General features: G+C 34.4%; 1 protein-coding gene across 6 annotated transcripts in view; it reads right to left on the reverse strand.

Moving 5' to 3' along the window:
- The window catches only part of NBEA (neurobeachin), a 618,768-nt gene that overhangs the window by 304,345 nt on the left and 291,517 nt on the right, over window positions 1-22,906 (reverse strand). For all 6 annotated transcript variants that reach the window (XM_029209906.1, XM_029209902.1, XM_029209901.1 and 3 more), the window contains one exon: window positions 7,879-7,943. In XM_029209906.1, the coding sequence (XP_029065739.1) occupies window positions 7,879-7,943 (65 nt within the window). The remainder of the gene's footprint in view (window positions 1-7,878; window positions 7,944-22,906) is intronic.

Below are 22,906 nucleotides of genomic sequence, written 5' to 3' on the forward strand. Positions count from 1 at the left end.
AAGAAATAAGAAACAGGAAGAAATATGGCACAGAAATGATTATGCCAAAAACAGGGTACCTTTCCCTTTTTTCTTTTTTTTAATACAAAGAACTATTAGTGTTTTATGAAATATTACTTAACTCTCACCAAAGCTAAAATAATAGTGCCTGGAAGGAAAGTATATTTAAAGTTGTTCTCAGAAGGAAAAAAAAATCTCAATATATATACATATGCAGATATATCTTAAACATGGTTAAAAATGCAATTCAAATAAAATACATGATTACTAATTTTGAAATACTTTTACTTGAAATCTAGCCATTATTAAATGGGATTTGTTTATCTTAGTTTCAGGTAAATATATTATTTATCACCAATGTCTAAAGTTAAGTCTATAAATTAGCAATACTGTTTAAGATCTATACAATTAATTTTGTAAATGCACAGATTTTTTTTTTACCTCGTTTGCAAACCTCAATATGTTTAATAACTTACTACATGTGTAAAATGAATAACATAGTAGTATGAAAAAAGAATAAATTAGGTACTACATGAAAAAATATGGAGGAACTTCTGTTTTCCAGGAGTTTCCAGGGTTTCTTGGTTCAACTTTAAATCAGATTCTCAACTCTAAGAAAAAAGTTTCTTATAGTGTTAAAAGGTGCTTTTTTTTTTTTAACACAGTTTTTGCCAAATCAAGGACATGAAACAAACTCAAGCAAACCAAAGCTTATTGGTTTAATTACTGAATAGCATTTGTTAAATTAACGAGGATATTCAAATTTGGGCCATAAAATCACTAAATAATTAAACTTGAATACGATGTGCTTCTCTTCTTCAAAACATAAGAAATGCAAGGTTATATATTTTTCCTTATTTTAAAGAACAAAAAATTGGAATCTTGTGAATCATAGGTCAAATTCAGTGCTAAACAAGAATACATTCCATCTTGTTATGAATATTCATTAATTATATCCTATAGGCTTCCAAAAGAGTGATAGAGGTTTATTTTAGGCAAATGATTAATTTATTTCAAAAGATCACTCAAGTTCTATAATTTGGAAGTCTTTCGTATTTGCTTTATAGTTCAATTCATATTTTAATAATTTAAAATCCAATTATTATTGCCAAGATATTATAGGCAATTTTACATCCCATTAACCTTGCTTTGTTTTAATTATAAAGATCCTTTGTTAGATTCCTTTAAATGATCCAGTTTATAATTTCAGCCTGTCCTAGGGAGTACTTTAATTCAGCTGCACATTCATCAACTGTTTTTGTCGTTAATTGTAGACAACTGCACAATTGCTTTCTCCAGCTATGATTGATGAATTATATTCACGAATGTAGCTGTTAAGTAGGATAAACATTTATAACAATTTCCACTTAAAGATTTTTATCTTCATTCCCACAAGGAAAATTAAAGACATATTCTAACAACCAAGAGAAAATATTTTGTATGTTTCATTTTACACTATCAGAAAAAGTTAAGAAACATGTTGTACGTCCATGCAAATGGGATAAAAGTGTATGTAAAGAATCTAATTTGTGCCTAGTATAGAGTCGGCATCAACAAATAGAAGCCAGATAAACTGAGTAATGTGTCTTTACTGTAACTACATCCGAACTATCTCAATATGATTTTTTTTTTTAATCTGGAACTCCCAGTTCAAATTTATGAAAGAGAAAGGTCTAAATTGAAAGGAAATGGACCAAACTAAAGATAGGAGTCGGCAAAATTCTGAATATATACTGTATGTAGTAAGAAAAACTAACAAAATAACCTTCCTTTTTTTTTTTTTTTTTTTGCGGTACGCGGGCCTCTCACTGTTGTGGCCTCTCCCGTTGCGGAGCACAGGCTCCGGACGCGCAGGCCCAGCGGCCATGGCTCACGGGCCCAGCCGCTCCGCGGCATGTGGGATCCTCCCGGACCAGGGCACGAACCCGTGTCCCCTGCATCGGCAGGCGGACTCTCAACCACTGCGCCACCAGGGAAGCCCAAAATAATCTTCCATTTTTAAAGTGTCTATATTACTGTAGTTGTAATAAATGTCATATATTACATCCAACCTTCAGAGAAACTAGGTAAGATGTGAAACAATGTCAGAGGGAGATTATGTTACATGCCTAGAATCTAATAGTTTATCATTAGGAGAACTGGTATTTAAACTTGTTACAAATAATACACACATGCTCCACATTATAATAGGCACTGTGGAAATAGCCATAAAAAATACACCACAAATAAACAGGCACTAACACTATGGTAAGTATAAAACAGGGGAAAATGGAAGGTGGTTTGAGAACATGGGAAGGCACCTAATCCGGATTAGGGGTGTGGAGGGGTTGGTGCTCAGAGAAGAGATTATTTTCACCAAAGTTAGAGAAGTGAATGTCTTAAAGCAATGCCCATCGTCTTTGTCCTGTGGACTACTGGGGAAAACACTACAATAGCAAAGACAGCATCCTCCATCCGGTCCCCCAAACACTGGCAAGTCTCCTGTGTTTCCTTAGTCATTTCACTCCCCAGTTTCTCTACACTGGCTATTTTCAGTATTTTCTACTCTTCTCAAGTATAACACTTACCTCCCCAGATTTCCTTCATTCTCAGAAAATGGCCCTAACTGCCACTTTATAGAGAAAATAGAAGGCATCATTACAAAAACTCTCTGAATCCTGCCACCAAGTTAATTGCCTGCATCCTTTCTCAATACTCATCCACAAAAGGCTAACCCCTGTCCCTCTGCCTCACCCCTCTCAGAGACTGTACTCTTTTAATTGAGTAGAAACTTTTCTTCTTTCTTTCCCACCGTATTGGCTTCTTTCCATCAGCATTTTAAAGTACTCAAATCCTTCCTTCTACTCCCCTCCTCCCCCTCAAATTAAAACCCTATCCACCACCAGCAACCACCCTTTCCCCTTCTTGGCCAACCTTCTTATAGTTGTAAGTACTTACTGTCTATACTCACCTCCCGCTCACTTCTCACCTGAAAACATCTGAGCTACTCTCCCACTTCCCTCAGTTATCTGCTCCCATCCTCTATCTGCCTTTTGGCACATTTATTACATCAGTAATTACTTAACCTAACACTGTTGTTCCCACTGGACTGAAAGCTCTATTAGAGCAGTGCCTGGGTCTATACCCAGCATCTTTAGCACGTAGGTATTCATTCACCAGTATAAATTTGAATGAAATCAACATGTCCCTCTTGTCAATGACTCCAGTGGTGCCTTTAATCCTGACTTACAAATCCTCTTGTTGACTATTCATTCCTTCTCAAACATTCTACTCAACATTCTTTTCTTCATTCCTTCAACAAATATTTGTGATTGCAAAATAGGTACTAGGCATTATTATTCCAGAAACCAGGGATATATCAGCAAATAAGACAGAGAATAAGACACGAGTTCTGAAGGGAAGTACATTTTAGCGGGAAGACATGTAAACCAAGAAAAGATTTTGAGACAATGTTATTGAATGTTAAAGTAGAGTCATGTAATGGAAGTCTGATAACACAATAAGATGGTCAGGGGAGCCTCTCTGAGAGTGTGACGTTTAAGCTGATTCCTCAATGATGGGAAGAGCCAATCACGTGAAGATGTGGGGAAAGAGGATTCCCAGCAGAAACAGCAGCGAGAGTCTGGCCGCTTGTTTCCACTCACTCCACACACTCTCCCTGAGCATCACACCTGTATCCTTATCCCCCATTTACCTCATGCAAAAACTGAGAACTCTTGAATTTAAATCTCCATATTAGCTGTCTCTTTGGAGCTGGACATACAAATTCTAAGATGTCAATTTAACATTTCCACTTGGAACTTTCATAGGTGCTACAAATTCAGTGTAACCGAAAGTAAAAATATCTCTCACCAAATTCATGCCCTTCCTTCTGTATTGTTCTAAGTAAACTATGCTTACACTATAAATCATCCAGCTATTAAAGCCAGAAATCAAAGTACCTTCTTTCTCCTCTTACCATCCAATCTATCAGCAATTCTATAGATTTAATTTCCAAAAGATACTTCAACTTTGTACACTTCTTCCATCCTCATAGCCACTATTGGTTGCTCTACGACACCATTCTCTTCAAAAGGATTCTGAAACTTCAGATCGGTATCTCGCTTCCAGTCTGCAGCCCCAGATATCCATTTGTCACTCTGCAGATTATGCCAAACCTCTTCAACTACAGCCCTGTACCCTTAGCACAGCTTACAAACCCCTCCATGGCATGACCCTTGCCATGAAGGGATGGCCCTTGCCTGCCTCTGTGGCTGGCACACAACATGCACTGAAATAGCTGTTGGCTGAGTGAAAAGAGCTCTCCAGCAACATGTCTTGCTATCTCTTCCCTCCAGGCTTTTGCACTACACTATTCCCTCAGCCCAGAATTTTATTCTTCTATTTTTCATTTTCTTTCACCTAGCTATGTCCTAATCATCTCTCAGTTCTCAACTAAGATGACATTCTGTTTAGATATACTTTTTTGTGGTGAGGGGACCTCCTCCTTTCATTCTTTTTATAGGCGATTTTTAAGAGCAGTTTTAGGTTCACAGCAAACATGAACAGAAGATACAGAGATGACCCAGATACCCCCCTTCCCCAACGCATCCTCGTTCCCATATCACCATCCACCATCAGAGTGGTTACATTTGATACAAATGATGAACCTACATTAATACATAGCATTATCGCCCAAAGTCCATAGTTTACACTAGGATTCACTCTTCGTGTTGAACATTATAAGGATTTGGACAAATGTAAAGTGACATGTATCCACTATTACAGTATCATACAGAGTAGATTCATTGCCATAAAAATCCTCTCTGCTCTGCTTGTTCATCCCTCCCTCCCCCTAATCCCTGGCAACCACGGATCTTTTTCCTGTGTCCATAGTTTTGCCTTTTCCATAATGTCATATAGTTAGAATCATACAGTAGCCTTTTCATATTGGATTCTTTCATCTCATAATACACAATTAAAGTTCCTCCATGTCTTTTCATGGCTTCATAGCTCATTTCTTTTTAGCACTAATTAGTAAATATTCCATTGTCTGGATGCATCATATAAATAAGTGGGTATTTATTTATCCATTCACCTACTAAAGTGCATCCTGGTTGTTTGCAAGTTTTGAAAATTATGAATAAAATGATTATAAACATCCATGTACAGGTTTCTGTGTGGACATAAGTTTCTAACTCCTTTGGGTAGATACCAAGGAGCAAGACTACTGTATTCCATGGTAAGAATATGTTTAGCTTTATAAAAAACGCCAACCTGTCCTCCAAAGTGGCTGCACCACCCTGCATTCCCACCAGCAGTGAGTGAGAGCTCCTGTGGCTCCACCTCTTCACCAGCATTTGCTGTTGTCTGCGTCCTGGATTTTGGCCATTCTAATACGTATGTAGTGGTATCTCCTTGTTTTAATTTACATTTTCCTGATGACATATGCTTTGGAACATCTTTTCCTATGCTTATTTTCCATCTGTATACTTTTTCTGGATAGGAGTTTGTTAAGGTCTTTGGCTCATTTTCTAACTAGGTTGTTTGTTTTTTTATCGCTAAGTTTTAAGACTTCTTTGTATATTTTAGACAACAGTCCTTTATTAGATGTGCCTTTTGCAAATATTTTCTCCCAGTCTGTGGCTGTCTTCTCATTCTCTTGATATTGTCTTTTGTAGAGCAGAAGTTTTTCACTTTAATGAAGTCCAGCTCATCAATTCTTTCTTTCATGGATCATGCCTTCGGTATTATAACTAAAAAGTCATCTAGATTTTCTCCTTTGTTATCTTCTATGAGTTTCATAGTTTTTCAGTTTACATTTAGGTTTGTGATCCACACTGAGTTAAGTTTTGTGAAGAGCGTAAGGTCTCTGTCTGGATTTATTTTTGTGCACGTGGATGTCCAGTTGTTCCAGCACCATTTGTTGGAAAGATTATTTTTGTTTCACGGTATTGGTTTTGCTTGGATACACTTTTTGAAAACCCTGATAACCCCACCAACTGGAGAATGCACCCCTCCAGACTAGGTTAAGTGCTCTGCCTTATGCTTGCATTAGTATCTGTAACACCCCTATCACAGCACCCTTGTGTTATTGTATGTGCTAGTCTAATGCTTGCCTTTCCTCCAAAATTTAGCACCATGTTTGTCTCATTCACTTCTCTATTCCCAGTGCCTATAATGTGTTTGGTATATAGTAGGTGCTGAATAGACATGTGCTGTATTAATGTATACATGAGATGTTCTTGTATATTTAGAGCTAGCCATAATGCTTCAATATTTGTTCCAAAATCATCTTTATTGGAGGAACTATTAGTATAAAAAATGGAAACACAAATCTAGAATGGCACAAAGAACATTTTGAGTATTTTGAGGTTTTCATGGATTAAAAAATTTTAAATATTATAACTACTTTCTATAATTCCAACTCCTTTCCTAAAACCAAACAAAATAAACTCCAAACACTACCAATGAACAACAAAACAGTTTCAAAAGCTAAAAACCTCTATTAGCAAAATTTTCACTCTCCTCCTTCTCTGAGACAATAACTATAATCTTAATCTTAAATGTTGGAGCTTCAATTTGTTAAGTCTTCAGAGTTACTGATAACAGCATAATTTTTGTTTTTACTTCACAGTTGAAACAAATTAGCAAAACTAGAGTGTATGTGAAGTGAGAGATTTCTATAACTGATATGACAATGAGCCGCCTGGGCAAAAGTTTTTTTTTTCTATTTTTTCATTGCCTGAAGATGGATAATAATTGTTATCAATTCTTTTCACCATAAAGTTTTATAAGAAGTAGAGTGTATTATTATGTTTAAAATGATTATTTATGCTATAAAAGAAAACTAATATTTTCCTGCATCTTTTGCTTGTCAGTGAATGAAAAATTTATTTTAATATTTAGAGTTGTAGTATTATGACTAAAAATAATTCAATCATAAAATATCTAAGTGAGAAATACACAATAAGATGAATTGTTATAAAAACAAAGGCTATTTCTCAGAATATAATACACTGATGAACAAAAATACTAAATTGCATTTAATTTTTTTCAAAATGGGTTTTTATAGCATATACAAACTAAGTTTCAAAGAGTAGCTCATAAAATATTCTTTCATGACACCTCCCTTGATAAAGATAAATTTTACATACAGTAACATTATTACCTTATCAATTTAATTAAATCTGGTTTCAAATAAGAAATAGATTACCCCAAATCTTCAGTCATTATTTTCCAAAGAACGCACTATATCATAGAAGAAACTCAAGTTGTAAAGGACGCAGGTCTTCAGCTGATAGAAGCTGAACATGTCAAAATGGTGACAGTTATATCTGTCTTAGTGTATCCATTGCCAATAAAGTATTGGAAAAATCATAGTGAAAAATCTTACCACAGCATCATTTTAACAATGGTATAAATAGATTCCTAACCAGATCTTTATAGTTCCTATATTAAACTTCTCTCACATTTTTAGCTGGATACTAGATAGCATGACATGGTCGAATAAAACTATTTCACATGAACTGAGATGGGCTGAGTGAGGGAGTAAACACTGAACACGGCTCTGAAAACAGATGGAGTGGCAGATGGGACTGCAGATTGGGTTCACTTGATCTATGTAAAACAACTTTACTACTTGGTAAGACGTGGCTCAGATCTCACAAAAATCTTATAAAGTCTGTCCCTTTATTTCATACCTGCTTCCCCTCCGCCAAATAAAAATGTTTAACATTTTAAACTTTGCTCCTTTAAAGTATAAGTACCTGTGTGATGAATCATTTAACTAAAATATATTTTCTTACACATTTTTGGAACAGATGGTAGGCAAGAGCAGTCACCCAGTGGAATAAAATGTACACTGACTAGTTGTCTAAAATTTGTAAAATTAATTACCTTCCTTCATTGATGAGTTCAATAAATGCAAGTCCTGCATTCTTCTGAATAGAATTTTGCCATTCCTAAAAGGAGAAAGCAAACCAACTGTAAGAAAAATGAGCATGTAAACAAAAGTAACATCTGGTTTAAGGATCATGTTGATCCTAATAACTTCCACGTGATATTACTTCTAAATCTTTCTAAAAGAGTTTTAACAAATGTTATTTTGCAAGAAATCAAAACTTTAAAAGCAGTCCTGTATTATTTAGTTAAAAAGGTGCTTTTGAATTCCCAGTGATGCCGACTAAGATAGAAAGTGAGATCACACGGACAAAACTCACTGTGACTGTAAAATATTGCTTGTTTTACACTCTTCCTACGGCATATTTAGAATATGCTTTAGATAACTTTTTGGTTATTATTCTAGTGATTTCAATGTTTTTGGTCTTTTTAATATAGCTGGCAAATTGAATTTTTTGGATTAAAAATTATATCCCTTTCAATGGTACTCTAAATAATACTTGCCTAACATATTTTTATTAAAAATCCTTATTGATCAGTCATGCCACTCATCTATAGACTTTTCCTCCATGATTTTCCACTAATTAAGTGCTGGCCACAAATTCAGCTTGAGGAAACACAGTCTCCATGTCAACCCTTCACTCTGTCCCTGATCACTTTCCCTTTTAAAGCTTTGCACACATGCTGGGAATAAATGTGGTCCCCAAAAGTAGGTACATTCTTTGTCCTAAGTAAATCTGTGAAGAATTAGAAGAACAAATCATGAATCTATATTTCCCCAGGAGAGAGAATCAACAACTTGGAAAAAGGGACATGATAGTCTGGGGACAGTAATGATCTAATAAAAGCCTAAATGACTCTGTTTTTAGCAAAGCCATTGTGTTTTAGCTGCCATAACTTTTATCCAAATGACAAGATCTTTGTTGCATTTTACTGAACTTATTAAAACTTGCAAATCATTTTTGTCAAAAACAATTGTTGGCAACGCTTTTTCCCACATTTTAACAAAATGACTTACTACTCTCCTCATATATTTTGCATTAATTGAGGCACAGCATTAGGCAAAAGTCTCCACAGAAGAATAAACAAAAAGAGGATAGAAAGACCTAGGCTGATTCTTCGGAACCATTCACAATTTTAAGATTAGAAAAAGCAGCGGTTGAAAGGGACAAGAAAGGATCTAGAAAAATTTAAGAACAGATGCAAAATATTATAGCACTATTCAAAAGAAAATAATCCATGTATAATACATTGGCTCAAGAAAATAAAAAAAAATACAAGACCCTTTAATCACTAATACCATTTTTTTAATGATTAGGAAGTTAAAATTCTACTGTATGTGAACTGCAAAATTAAAATATAGTAAACCACAAAATATATGAAACACAAAAACAAAAGTACAAAAGTCAAAAAAGGTGTCATTCCAGAGGAGGGTAAGGAAAGCTCTGGTGGTAGAGTCAGCACCAGAACCAGGGGCTGGCACTAGAGCTGGTGCTGGCCCGAGCTGCAGAACTGGCCCAGAAGCGATGCCTGAGCTGGCTCTAGCTGTGGAGAGACTCTATCTCTGGTGCTACTGCTGGATATGTTGCTGAAGTTGGCACTAGGTGTATTGCTGGCCCTAGCTCAGACAGTAGTGCTAGAACTGGTTGTGAATTGGCTCCAGTTCTGGGACTGACTTTAATTCCGGCACTGGTGCCAGGCCTGGTGTGAGAACTGGAGATAAGGATGACTCTAGATCTGGAGCTGATACCAGCTCTAGAGCTGAAGCCAGAGCTGGCACTAAGAAGCACCTGGTACAAGAGCTAGTGCTGGAGTTGGCTCTAGCTCTACAGCTGGATCTACCTTTATCCAAGAGTTAGTGCAGGCGCTGGCTCTAGCTCAGAGGTGCTGCTAGAACTCGTTCTGGAATTTGCTCTAGCTCTGGAGCTGCTGCTAGAGCTGGTGCTACAGTTAATAATGGAACTATCTCTATCTCTGGAGCTGACTCTAGTTATATAGCTGGTTCTAAAGCTGATTCTAGTTCTAGTATTGCTACTGGCTTCAGCTCTGGAGCTGGAGCAGGTCCCAGAGCTGTATGTAGCTCTAGAACTTATGCTAGAACTGGCTCTAGCTCTACAGGTGCTAGAGCAGGTGCTAGAGCTGACACATGAGCTGGTGCCTGAGCTACTAATATACTTCTGAAATCATTACATAGAGTTGACATCCTGACATGAAAGACAAAGATCAAGACAATAGTACAGAAGGGATACTAGGGACAACAACAACAACAAAAGAAACCTGAAAATTTAAAAAGAGAACATAAAAAGAGACAGCTTAAAAAACAAAGTTGAAAACATCTCCCAGAAAATAGAACAAAAAGATAAAAGAGTTGCAACAATAAGAAGAGAGATAAAGAAATAAGGAAAGTGGAGAATCTTCTGATGAAAGACCAATATCCATTGAGTAGGAATTGTAGAAAGAGTGAATAGGGAACATGGAAGAGAGGAAGTTATCAAAGTAATTTAAATTATTTCCTAGGAATTAAGTACATGACATAACATCCCCAGCAAAGCACGTCATCATAAAATTTTAGAACAGGGTTAAAGAAAAGGCTTACAAGAAAAACATTTCTCTATACAAGAAATCAAGAATCATACTGACACTAGACTTCTCTAGAGCAAAACTGGAAGATAGGAGAAAAGAAAACAACACCTTCAACAGCACAAGGAACATAATACTCAGAACATTATACCCAGCTAAGCTATCCATAAAATATGAGGACAAAAGAGTTACATTTTCAGACATGCATAAACATTTATTTTTCAACCACTCTTTTTCAAGAAGAAAGAAAAAGAACCTACTGATGGTGTGCTCTGCCAAGATGAGGAGTAGATCAAACAGGAGAAACAAGATAATGTTGTGACAGCCCCAAAATCTCAGGGGCTTAAAAAACAAAGGCTTATTTCTTGTTCAATTTCCAAGTCCACTGCCCGTGTTCTGCTCTGCTTCATCACCACCCTCACTTTGGGAGCTAGACTGACAATGTAACCATTGTCTGGAACACTATAGGCAACCAAGGTGGAGGGAAAAGAAAAGAAGTTTAAGTATCACTGGCTCTTATAGTTTCTGCCCAGAAGTAACACATGTCACTTCTCACATTTCTGGTCAAAGTCACATGACCAAGCTTCAGTTCAACGCAGCAAAGGAGTGCAAACCCACCAAGTGCTCAAAATGTGGGAAAGAACCAAACATGAACAACCCAAAACATGACTCTAAGGGAAGAAATCATATAAAAGGTGGATACAGATCTAAGAAACAGTTTACAGAACTATAAAGCTAACACAGTTTCTGTGAAGAATCAGGAGAGACTTGTATGCACACTAACAGACTGTCAAGAAGGAAATAATTTCATCAGATTTTAGAGAGGTTTTGAATAAGGAAGACATATTTTGAATGAAAATCTAGCATTGCAATGTATATATTTTTTCTTCCAGAATTGTTTTTGTGAAGAAGCAGGCAATATAGTTCCTAAATTTCTTTAATGACAATATAATGCAATCGAAAGGCTTTGTATTTGAGTTCAACTCTTTCCTCAAGTTACAGAATTGCTCTTTCTCAAAGTTTCTTACCAAAGAAGAGCTCACATTGGGGAGGAGGATTGGAGTCTCATCCAAGAGAATTTTCTTGAAACTTTTTGTGATGGTGAGACTTTCTCACTTTATTCTCCCAAGTTTTTCAGATTTTTCATTTTTTAATTTAAGCATTAGAAACCTATCACACCGTTTGTATATTATTACATCGTCAATGTCGCCACATGTCAGAAAAGTCAGGTATGACGAACACACAAGACAGTTCCCTGGATCTGGCGATTAGAATGCAGCCCATTGCGCTGGGCTGATGAATGAAAGGGAATTGAGGAAGAGAAGGTGGTAACCGGAGTATACGCTTTCAAAGAATTCTGTGGTGAAAGCTAAGAAAAAATAGGATAGGAGGCTGAGAGAAAAATCGGTTCATAGTTTTTAAGGGCGAAGAGACTTAAATACAGTTGTAGACCATAGAGAATGAAAGAGTCAGAGAAACATTGATTACAAGAGAGAAATGGTGACAGGGAAATCTTGAAGAAGGCATTAAAGAATGGGGTGTCCTGGAAAGGAATAAGGATTCTTCTTTCTTCAGAAAAAGAGTAAAACTAGGGGTAGAAGAAGTTTTTCTTTTCTTGTTCACATATAAAATAGTCCACGGTATTCAGGAAGGGACCCTGACTTAAGTAACACAATTGTAAACTGTAGTGTAATTCTTTTCCAGAAGAGTGTAAATTCCCTGATCTTATTTGCCTTGGTCTTGTGAAATGAAATGTGGTTTTAAATCTTAATATTTAATTTTTAGCACCAGCTACAGCATGAGACACATAAGTAATACTCAATAAATACTATTATTGGTGATTTATTGGGTAAGCTGCAATTCACATACAATTCACCTCTTGGTATTATCAGAAATGCGAGGCCATATGACAGGTAATAAAACCTCTTAAAATGTTCCTGTTAAGAATGCTCATAACTAATTGAACATAAGTGTTTCTCTACTCCCACAGAAGCATAATCTAACTGGGCTCTTTTTCTGTGGAAACATGAAAGAGCATTATTAATCACAAAAAGAAGAAAGGATCTCTCTCTTTTTTTCCATCCTCCATCCATAGGGAGGGAAGAAATTTTCTGTCCTCCTCTGAGCCCAAGCAAAAAATTTTACAGACTCTGTCTATCTTGCTCTTCTGTCACCTCTAACTGTCCTGTTATTTCCTCAGACATAAGTAGATATCAAACACTTATGTGATACAGGATTTTAAGACAACAAAAGCCGAAATGCCAACTTTCTAATATAAGAGTTTAAAACTTGATAACTTAATAGTATTTTCCATGTCTCTGCAACTTCACTTTTTAATGTTTTATATGCACATTATATGATTCGATTTTAGATATTGTATCTTTGAAGGAAGAGCCATATTTTATTTGTCTGTGGTAACCACAGAACCAGAAGAAATAGATGATGTAAATTGCACAGTGACTATACTACAGCATTAAGGCAAAAAGAGTTCAATTCTAGAAGTTTAGCAACATTAGATGGAAAACACAGAAAAAATCCTTATGTATAAAATTTATATTATTATGTGTATAAAGTAGTATATTTCCTGGTATCTTTTTTCTAGGTTCTACTAGTTATTTGCTTGCCAAACATGAATATTTTCTTCTCTACCACAGAAGCCTACTGGTTATGTTTTAAGATGATATGGCTGGGAGTACAAGTGTAATTTTGCAGGCCTTGACCTAAGTAAGGACCAAGTAGATTTCACCTAATGTTAAAAGAGTATAATTCAGTTTTTGAAGATTTTCAAAATTCTTCATCAACTACAATAATCAGTTTGGACAATTTCAATTTACCAAGTCAATTTCTGTTAACTACATTAACTAATACTAACAATTTGTAAGGTCGAAAAAATGTTACCGGTTGTCTTTCTTTAAGAAAGCGAGTTTAAAATTTTTATTTTTCAAACTGTGGTATGAGATCAAAGTCCCAGGCAGGAGACATACTAAGTCCCAGGACACACATATTCATCTCCCTGGAGTCTGGGAGGAAAAAAAAAAAAGCCATGTAATTTAATTTAAAATTATAAGTAATATAAGAATAATATAGTAAAATACAAATTTTAAAACATAAGAGCATAGAATGTTCCTGTTATGGTGGATTGCATGGGTTACAGCCTGTATCACCCTTTCATCCACTGAATCCCAGGGGGCTGCTTCAATAGAAGAGTTAGAGAAGGAATGACTTAAGACATAAAAGTAGCAGTAAAGCTAGAAATTTTAAACATACATTTTCATCAGCTGTTTTCCGGAATTTTGCATGAGACTTATATATTTTAATCTCTCATTGTTATGGTGAATTTTAAATATATCTCATAAGGCAATGAGGAAAACACAGTGTATTTCTTTCAGCTACTTTAAAAAATGCTAAATGAGAAAGAGAAAAAGGGGAAACAACAAAACATTCCCACAAGATAAAGTATATTTTCCCTCTCAGAAAATCTTACGATTGAATGAGGGTTTTAGAGCGTGTTTAATGATTTCTGAATGACAGTTGTACAAGTAGCACAAATAAGCAATTTTGAGGGCATCTTTAGTCGAAAAGTCTAATCTCTTTACATTCTTGGCAAAATACGGCATACAGTATTGGGTAGTAAACAAGAATATGCGTAAGTGTAAAGAAAAAAATGAAATGTGAAGGAAAAAGTAACCAAAGTATAACAAATGGCATATTCTCCTTCGGGTATGCTATTCTGTAGATGAATTTTTAGATCTTACTCCTATGAAAATGGGCAATATTATAACAAGAATTTATGCTGGCAAAGCAATAAATCTTGTGTGTAAAGAGAAAATAATTTTAAAACTTTGGAAATGGAAAATGGGATCAAGCCTACATCATTATTTTCTCAGCACTTAATGTAACTTTTATTACTCATGGAACATTCCCTCTGAAATATAATTATTTATAACTTGTAGTGATTTCTCCCCACTAGATCATAAACTTGTTAATAAAAGAAAGGATCTTGTTTTATCTAATTATGCACATCTAGTAAGTAGCAAGTGTCTGGCATACTGTACATACTCAATGTATCTTTGTTGTTGAATTGAATTTATTTCTCCAAAATCTATAGTATCACTTAAATCTGTGAGCTCTCAATTCTGACTGAACAAAAAAATCAACAGGAATGTTGTTAGAAAGTACCAGTCATATCGGAGTAGTCTCTAAGGATAGGTAGGGCCCAGGCATCAGTATTATTATAAAGCTTCCCAAGTGATTGTGATGTGAAGTCAGTGCTGAGAACCACTGACTGTGGTCATTTCTCCCTCTCAACAAGACTGCACACACACACAAACCTCAACGTGCCTAACTTGCCAGCATGGAGCAATTTAGTTATTATGAAGTGATGTGTACTTTTCCCTTCAAATTGTTCCATTATTTAAATTCCTTCTACTCATTTGTAAAATAGTATACTATTGCATCATAATTACATCATAATTATTGAAGCGTCTACATCTCTAAACTAAGGCCATTACTATAGTCCTTTCCAGCTCTGACATGGTATTTTATAACCATAAATGATATTTTTATAAGACTGAAAGTGTTACCTTATAATGAACATGTAATAAATGTGAGCAATGAATTAGGTTATGCAGTTATTATATTCCTTTACACTGATGCACGTTTCAAAAAGTATTCTTAAATGCATATTACTATGTAACTGATTCTAGAAGTTTCAAAAGAATAATTAGGTATAATATTGAAAGGGGAGATACGCAAAGCTTTGTGACAAGAAAAGTACACAGCACACAGGAGGAACTGAGTGTCTGCTGTAGTTGCTGAGGCATAAACTACATTGAGAGTTAAGAAATGGGATATAGATGGACAGGGAAAGGAAACTTTAATCACTGTCCTAGCTCCCTAACAATTCTGACATGTAGAATTAGAGAAATTACTTAAAACAAGGCAAATGGATACATGAGAATGTATACAAAAGGATAATAATAATAACATCGTCATTTCAACAAAGTCAATTTCTTGGCAATGACAGGAAAAAATGTATCTTTAAAAATCTTATCTACAAATCATTCCAAAGTCTTCTGCCATTTGAGAAAACACACAGACACAGACACACACACACACACAGACACACACACACACACACACACAAACACTGGCTCCGCTACTGAAGAAAATGAACAGCCATAAGAAAAGGTGTAAATTAAATGTAGGCATCAAATTTTTATCTTCATGGGGAAACATACTAAACTGGGTTTGAATGCCTGCAGACAGCTGCCAAGTCTTTAGACAGTTTTGTCACAATTTTTTAACTCTTCTACATGGATGTATAACATTGCCTCAAGATGAAGGACTTTTTCAAAGAATTGGATATCAAGTTAAGGATCCTTTGAAACTAAACACTTTGAAGACAAATAGGTTCCAGAAGGATGACAATGAAATCCCTATGTTCTCTTCACAATCACTTTATGGCAGTTAGATAACCCAGTAGAAATATCAGACCCAGCACATAATATTTTCCCCCGCTGGTTTTTCCTCCTCTCTGTCAGTTCAGTGCACACTTCTCATTCCCTTTTGTTTTGTGTATAATTAAGTAAACCAACTTAATGTCCTCAGAGACTTAATCCATCTCAGGTTCTTTGAAAATATGGAAAATATTTCAAGGTAAAAATGGGAGGTTAAATTGAGATATTAAGTCTTCTGGAACTCCAGAATTATTTTTTACTTTCTATATCCTTCATGTCTACTTATCATTAATTGCCACTAAAATAAGTAGGTATATTCCTCAAAAATTTTATAACAAATGCTCATTATAACTGGCATGCTTATAAATTCTTGCAATGTTAGAGAAATTAATAAGTACAAGGACTGAAGTAAAAAATACTATGCAGAGAGAAAAACAGAGATGAGTGTTTTCAATGTATGCAAAAAATAAAACTAATGAAAAAAAATATGCAAGTATTCAAAGTATGAGTTTTTTCATTTCCATTGCTTATTTTTATGAACATCTTACTAAAAGCATTGTAGGAAAAACTGAATGTAAGAAATGAATAATCAATGATCAGTACAAAGAGATTATCGATATGAAGGTCAGCCACAGAAAAATCATTACACAACATGAAAATATACCAAGTTGATTACTAAAAGAAGAGTTGGTGTATCATATAAAGATAAATACAGTGAGGTTTCCCAGGATCTCAGTGTGTGGCTAAACTGTATAAATAAATTCAACACAACTTTTTATTACAAATATTCTTGTGACCATATATACACATACACATATATTTATGTTTGTACTTATGATTAAAAATAATTTAGATTGTTTTACAATATATTTTTGAAACAGAGCATTTTCTATAACTATGAATATATACAACATACAAACACATTTATATTGAGTTCTAGAGCATACTCCTTCCTTATTACCTGCTACTAGAAATGATCAGAAGAAATCAAGGAAATGATAACTTTATTAAATAAGAAAATAGAGGAAATGTTTCATATTTTAAGATCTACATAGGTAGGAAAACAGTAAAAGCTAAAATAGGGTTTTTAGAATGTAGTTTTGAAGAAAAAGAACTTTTAAAACTTAAAACCGGGAATTCCCAGGCAGTCCAGTGGTTAGGACTCCGCGCTTTCACTTCCGGGGCCCGGGTTCAATCCCTGGTTGGGGAACTAAGGTCCCGCAAGCCTCGCAGTGCAGCCAGAAAAAACAAAACAACAACAACAAAAATAAAACCAATAAAACAAAATCCTGTACTTGTCTATAATCAACGAAATAACAATGGCTGTCTTTCTCTAATTTACATGATTTATCATGAAAAATATAATTTACATTTATATAACAGAACACATTTCTTAAGAGCTTACTATGTCTTTGAGTCATGACTGATGTACAACTATTTTATCTTAAGTTTATAGTACTGTTGGTATCACTCTTGATGATGGTCTTTGAATGTCATTTTTCTAGAGCTAAGAATAGGTGTATCAGAGAGTGATCCCCAAAACTTTATAACTTAAGAATAAGATACAGTAAAATATGAATATAAGGGAAATTATACCATTAGCATCGAGAGCTCTAAACTGTATACAACTATCATAAAAGTGCTGGGTATTACTAAACTACTATGCAAGTTTAGCTTGTCAAAAAACGTTCGTAGATAATCTAAAGATAAAATAGACATTTAATATTTCTCAAGATGTATTTTGTGAGACCTATTAAGTACCAATATTTTGTGGCTACCACCCATGCTTACACAGAAGCAAGAAATCATTATGAAAACTGCCTTATTTTCAAGATAAATAGGGAGCAACTATGTTGCATTGAGCTGTTGATGCTTTGTTGTCTGCCTGGCTTATACACTCTCATATACCAAACTCGTAGCACACATGATCTCAGTTCACGCCTTGGCAAAATAATAAATTATTCTATGCCACTTATCTATGCTACCATTTAAGAACAGCAGGAACTTCCAGTTTAAATCTTGAATGTTAAGACCCTGTGTGCAACATTATCATGAAGCAGAGCTATGTGCAGTTATATTAAAATACTTTACATTTATTCATGAATAATCATGCAGCTATAGGCATATAAGCCAGCATGAGAATTTTAGTGTTGTAGAGAAGCTTAGGAATTGTTCTTTTTAACCCAGTGCAAGAATCTTTGACACACGATTAGCTGATCTTTGCTTGAAGACCTACAATATTCAGGGCTTCTGGAATACGCTGTTCTACTTTTAGACCATATTAACATTAAAAAAATAAAAGCACAGATGTTCATATATGGAAGAAAGAGCTGTGCTGACCAGTACAGCATCTACTAGTCATGTGCAGCTAGTACAAGCACTTGAAATGTGGCTAGTGTGACCTGATATGTGTTCTAAGTATAAAATACATGCCTGATTTGAAAGGCTTAGAGCCAAAAAAGGAATGTAAAATATTCCATTAAATATTTTTATACTGATTACATACATGTTGAAATTATATTTAGGTTAAATAAAATACATTATTAAAATTAATCTTACTTATTTCTTTTTTACCTTTTTAAATGTGGTTATTAGAAAATTTAAAGTTGTATGTGGCTCACATTATATTTTGATTGGACAGCAGTGCTCTACACTATCAACTGGAAAACATAATTTGTAAACTATTGCTGTTATAACAGCAATTTTTGCTTATACTAATAACAAGAAAAATAATTTTGCACTTACGTGTAGAAATATAATTCAAAAGGATACACATTAAATGACTAATTGTTATTACTCCTGGGTAGTGAAATTATGAGGTAACAGGAAATTTTATTTAAACTTGTAATACTTATTCTCAAATTGCTTTTCTTTTAATTTGCGGGGACTACTTTTACATTAAAAATCATCATAGGCATCTATGCTCAACTGATTTTCAACAAGAGTGCCAAGACCATTTGATGGGAAAAGAACAGGCTCTTCAACAAATGGTGCTGGGAAAACTGGATAACCATTTGTAAAAGGATGAAGTTGGATCCCTATCTCATACCATACATAAAAATTAACTCAAAATGGATCAAAGGTCTAAATTTAGGGCCTAAAATCATAAAACTATTAGAAGAAAACATAGGGGAAATCTCCATGAGCTTGGATTTGGCCACGGGTTCAAAGACATGATACCAAAAGCATAGGTAACAATAACAAAAATAGATAAACTGGACATTGTTAAAATTAAAAACTTTTGTGCATCAAAAGACACTATCAACAAATGAAAATAACCCACAGAATCAAAGAAAACCTTTGCAAATCATATTTTTGATAAGGGTTTAATATCCGGAATAAATAGAAAACACCTTCAACTCAAGCACAACAACAAAAAACCAATTAAAAATGAGAAAGGACTTGAATAGGTATGTGAAAAGATGCTCAACGTCATTAGTCATTAAGAAAGTGCAAATCAAAACCACAATGCATGCTCACTAGGAATGGCTATAATTTTAAAACCAACAAATAAAGAAAAATAGAGGGAGAGAGAAAATAACAAATGTTGGAAAGGATATGGAGAAATTGGAACCCTTGTTCATTCCTCATAGAAATGTAAAATGATACAGACATTATGGAAAACTAGCAGTTCCTCAAAAAATTAAACACAGAATTACCAAATGACTCAGCAATTCTACTCAATTATATACATTATACCTGATGGTATAAGCCTAAAAGAATTGAAAATAGAGACTCAAATAGATACTTGTTGTCCAATGTTAATAGCAGCATTATTCGCAATATTCAGAAGGTGGAAACAACCCACTGTCCATCAAAAGATTAATGAATAAACCAAATGTGCTACTGTACATAAAATGAAATACTGGTGAACCATAAAAAAGAATTCAGTTCCGATACATGTTACAACATGGAAGAGCCTTGAAAACATTATGTTAAGTGAAACAAACCAGACAAAAAAGGACAAATATTGTTTGACTCCCTTTATATGCTATATAGAGAATAGGCAAAACACAGAGACGAAAAAGTGGATTAGAGGTACCAGAGTCTGGAACGGAGATCAGGAGAATTACTGCCTAAGGGGTGCAGAGTTTTGGTTTGGAATGTTGAAAATTCTGGGAAATAAATAATGATGACGGTTACACAACATTGTGAGTGTAATTAATGCCACTGAATTGTACACTTAAAAGTGACTAAAATGGCACATTTTATGTTATATATGGTTTGCCACAACAAAAATAAATAAATCAAATCATCTTGGGGACTGCGTTCTTCTTTTACTCATGAATTAACTCAGTAAGTAATTAATAAATAACTATACTAAGTGCTGGACACTGCAAGATGTGGAGGACACAGTGAGGAGCAAAACGGAAGACTTCACTGGCAACAGAAACATAAAATGAATTTTGTTATGGTGTAAATCTGTAGCATAATTGAAATGAACAACATTCATAATGTGACCCTGAATGACTCTAAAGCTTTGTCATCCTTAAGTAGCCTTTCTTTTTGGATAGTTTTAAAAAATTCTACAATTCAAAAATATCTCAATTAATGTTAAATAAATATACTGATGAGACTATACAATACTTATTTTCTCCACTGGTTGAATGAAATGCTTCAGATAAGGAGGAAATACTTGGCATGATGCTTACTCTGAAAGAAACTCCAATGTAATGGATAAAGAAAATCATACTTTATCACCTATGAGAGCATCCAATTAAAACATGTAAACAGGTACCTATATTTACTATCTAGATACATGCACTTCAAATGCTGAAGGGAAGGATGGAGTGATTAAAATCATATAATAAACCAGAAAAGCTTCATGAAAGAAAATAGTTTGAAATAATTGGGAAGATATGAAGTAATAGTAATAATTCCGTATTTTGTATTTTGATAGTGGTAGTGGTTACATCAATATAAGGATTGAAATAGCATTGATCTATATACACACAAATGAATGCAGACAAAGAATAGGGAAAGCTGAATGTCTGTACCCTAGTTAAAAGTACTGTACCAATATCAATTTCTTACTCTTGATACTGTATTACATTTACATAAGATGGTGCTATTGGAGAAGGCTGGGGAAAGGGTACATGGGACTCTGTGTACTATTTCTGCAACTTCCTGTGAGTCTATAATTATTTAAACAACAACAACAAAACCACAGAAAAAAAAATGATCATGAGGAAATGTGCAAGGGAAGAAAAAGAGGACAAAGAAAATTACCTATTATAAGAGATTATATATAACTTACTATAAAACAAAGTATGTTGAAATATGTAGGATTAAAGAGAAAAAATCCACCAAAAAGCGAGGGAATATACAAGTGGTAGGACAATGAAATATATACCATTGGTTTCACTATTTTTCAAAGTTGTTGTAATGTGCCTGAAGAATTTCTATAATGTGAATATAGAAAAATAAAAATAGGGGGAAAACAAACAATCAAAATAACTGGGAAGACAGGAAAGGGCTGGACATTGCAGCCAAATGTGGAAAGGGGCTTTAGTCTAGGGAGGTGGTCTGTCAGTATTCAGGGAAATCTGTTTACCTCAGAATATACTACATTCCTTCTCCTGTGCCACAGAAACTATAACACTCTTAAAGATTATCCTGCAGAAACTGGTAATTATCTTACCAATTTCTTTTTGTCCCAATTTTGGTAGAATTATGAGAATTCAAACATGAGAAAAGGACTATCGTTTCTCTTATATTTTACTGTTTTCACAGAGATGAACTCAGAACTTTTGTTCATCCATCATTTTCCTTCTCTGTTTATAATTCAGGTTGGATATGAACTAATCATGATACAAGGATGAAAGTGTTGTATCTTGTATGGGTATCATGAACTACTGAACACTATTTACAAGTTAGAAATTTCTTATCAATCTCAATTCTAGGCTATCAACATACTATAACATTTTATATGAGAAAATACTCTCAAGGTATACTGCCTGGAAATGGGTAATTCCCTATATCACAAATAAACCCAGATACATATACTGTCTAGCTACTTAATTTCTGATGCACTCCAAATGAGGCTGGTCACTGGTCTGAGCACGTAACAGGTTCATTTCTCGCCAGATCTTTGCTTAGACTGAATCTCCTTCTCTGCTTAGGCCGTGTAGAAGGTCTATTAACTTCAAGGGGTCCATCTTTAGCCCATCTTATTAAAGCCTTCCATGAAAATCTTATTTTTAGTTCACAGGATCAATTTTCTGAACCACATACAGTTAGCACTTGATTATATTCAATTTAAAATATCATGCCACAACTTTTTATTCTTCCTTGATTTCAAATTCAGCTACATAAACAGGAAAGTTTCATGGATAACACTAGACTCTAAGAAATAGAAGAATGTATCAATAAATTTTTAGTAAAGATTACAATGCTAAAAGAAAAAGGTAGTCACTAAATAATTAAATGTGACATAATTTCACCATGATAATTAGGATTTCATATTTCCAAAGATGCTTGAAAAATGTAGTTCATCTGTAGTTTTCTTAAATTTATAATCTTCCTATTTTAAGCACCAAAAATTCTTTAAATATTGAGTACTTATGAATAAGTATTCTTTAGTAGGCCTCTATATTCATCTTATCTATGTCTTTGTACCTCAATCTTAGGTTTAATATAATTAAAAGAAAAGTATGTCTTTATCTTTGCAACATCTGACTAAACTGTATCAAATTGGAGAAAAAATGAAAAATTTAGAAGTTCAAAGGCTAAATCATTTTAAAAAAGGAAGACTGTTCTTCAGTTGTGGTACTTTTGTAAGTGCTGTGTTTAGAGGTCCTGGGTTAGATGGCCTTGATCACATCAGTGAAGTCACTAGAACCCTTTTTATTTAAGAATCTGAAGTATTTAAAAAAAGAATAAAGGCAAACAAAACCACAAAATAATTCATGTTAGTAACTTCATACACAGATCCTAAAGAGACTTGCAAGGCTGACTTCTACTTTATGTTACTTATACATTTTTGG

This window comes from Monodon monoceros, unplaced genomic scaffold, assembly GCF_005190385.1.
Source record: "Monodon monoceros isolate NGI ecotype Baffin Bay Population unplaced genomic scaffold, NGI_Narwhal_1 Super_Scaffold_8, whole genome shotgun sequence".
In the NCBI taxonomy this organism is placed as follows: domain Eukaryota; kingdom Metazoa; phylum Chordata; class Mammalia; order Artiodactyla; family Monodontidae; genus Monodon; species Monodon monoceros.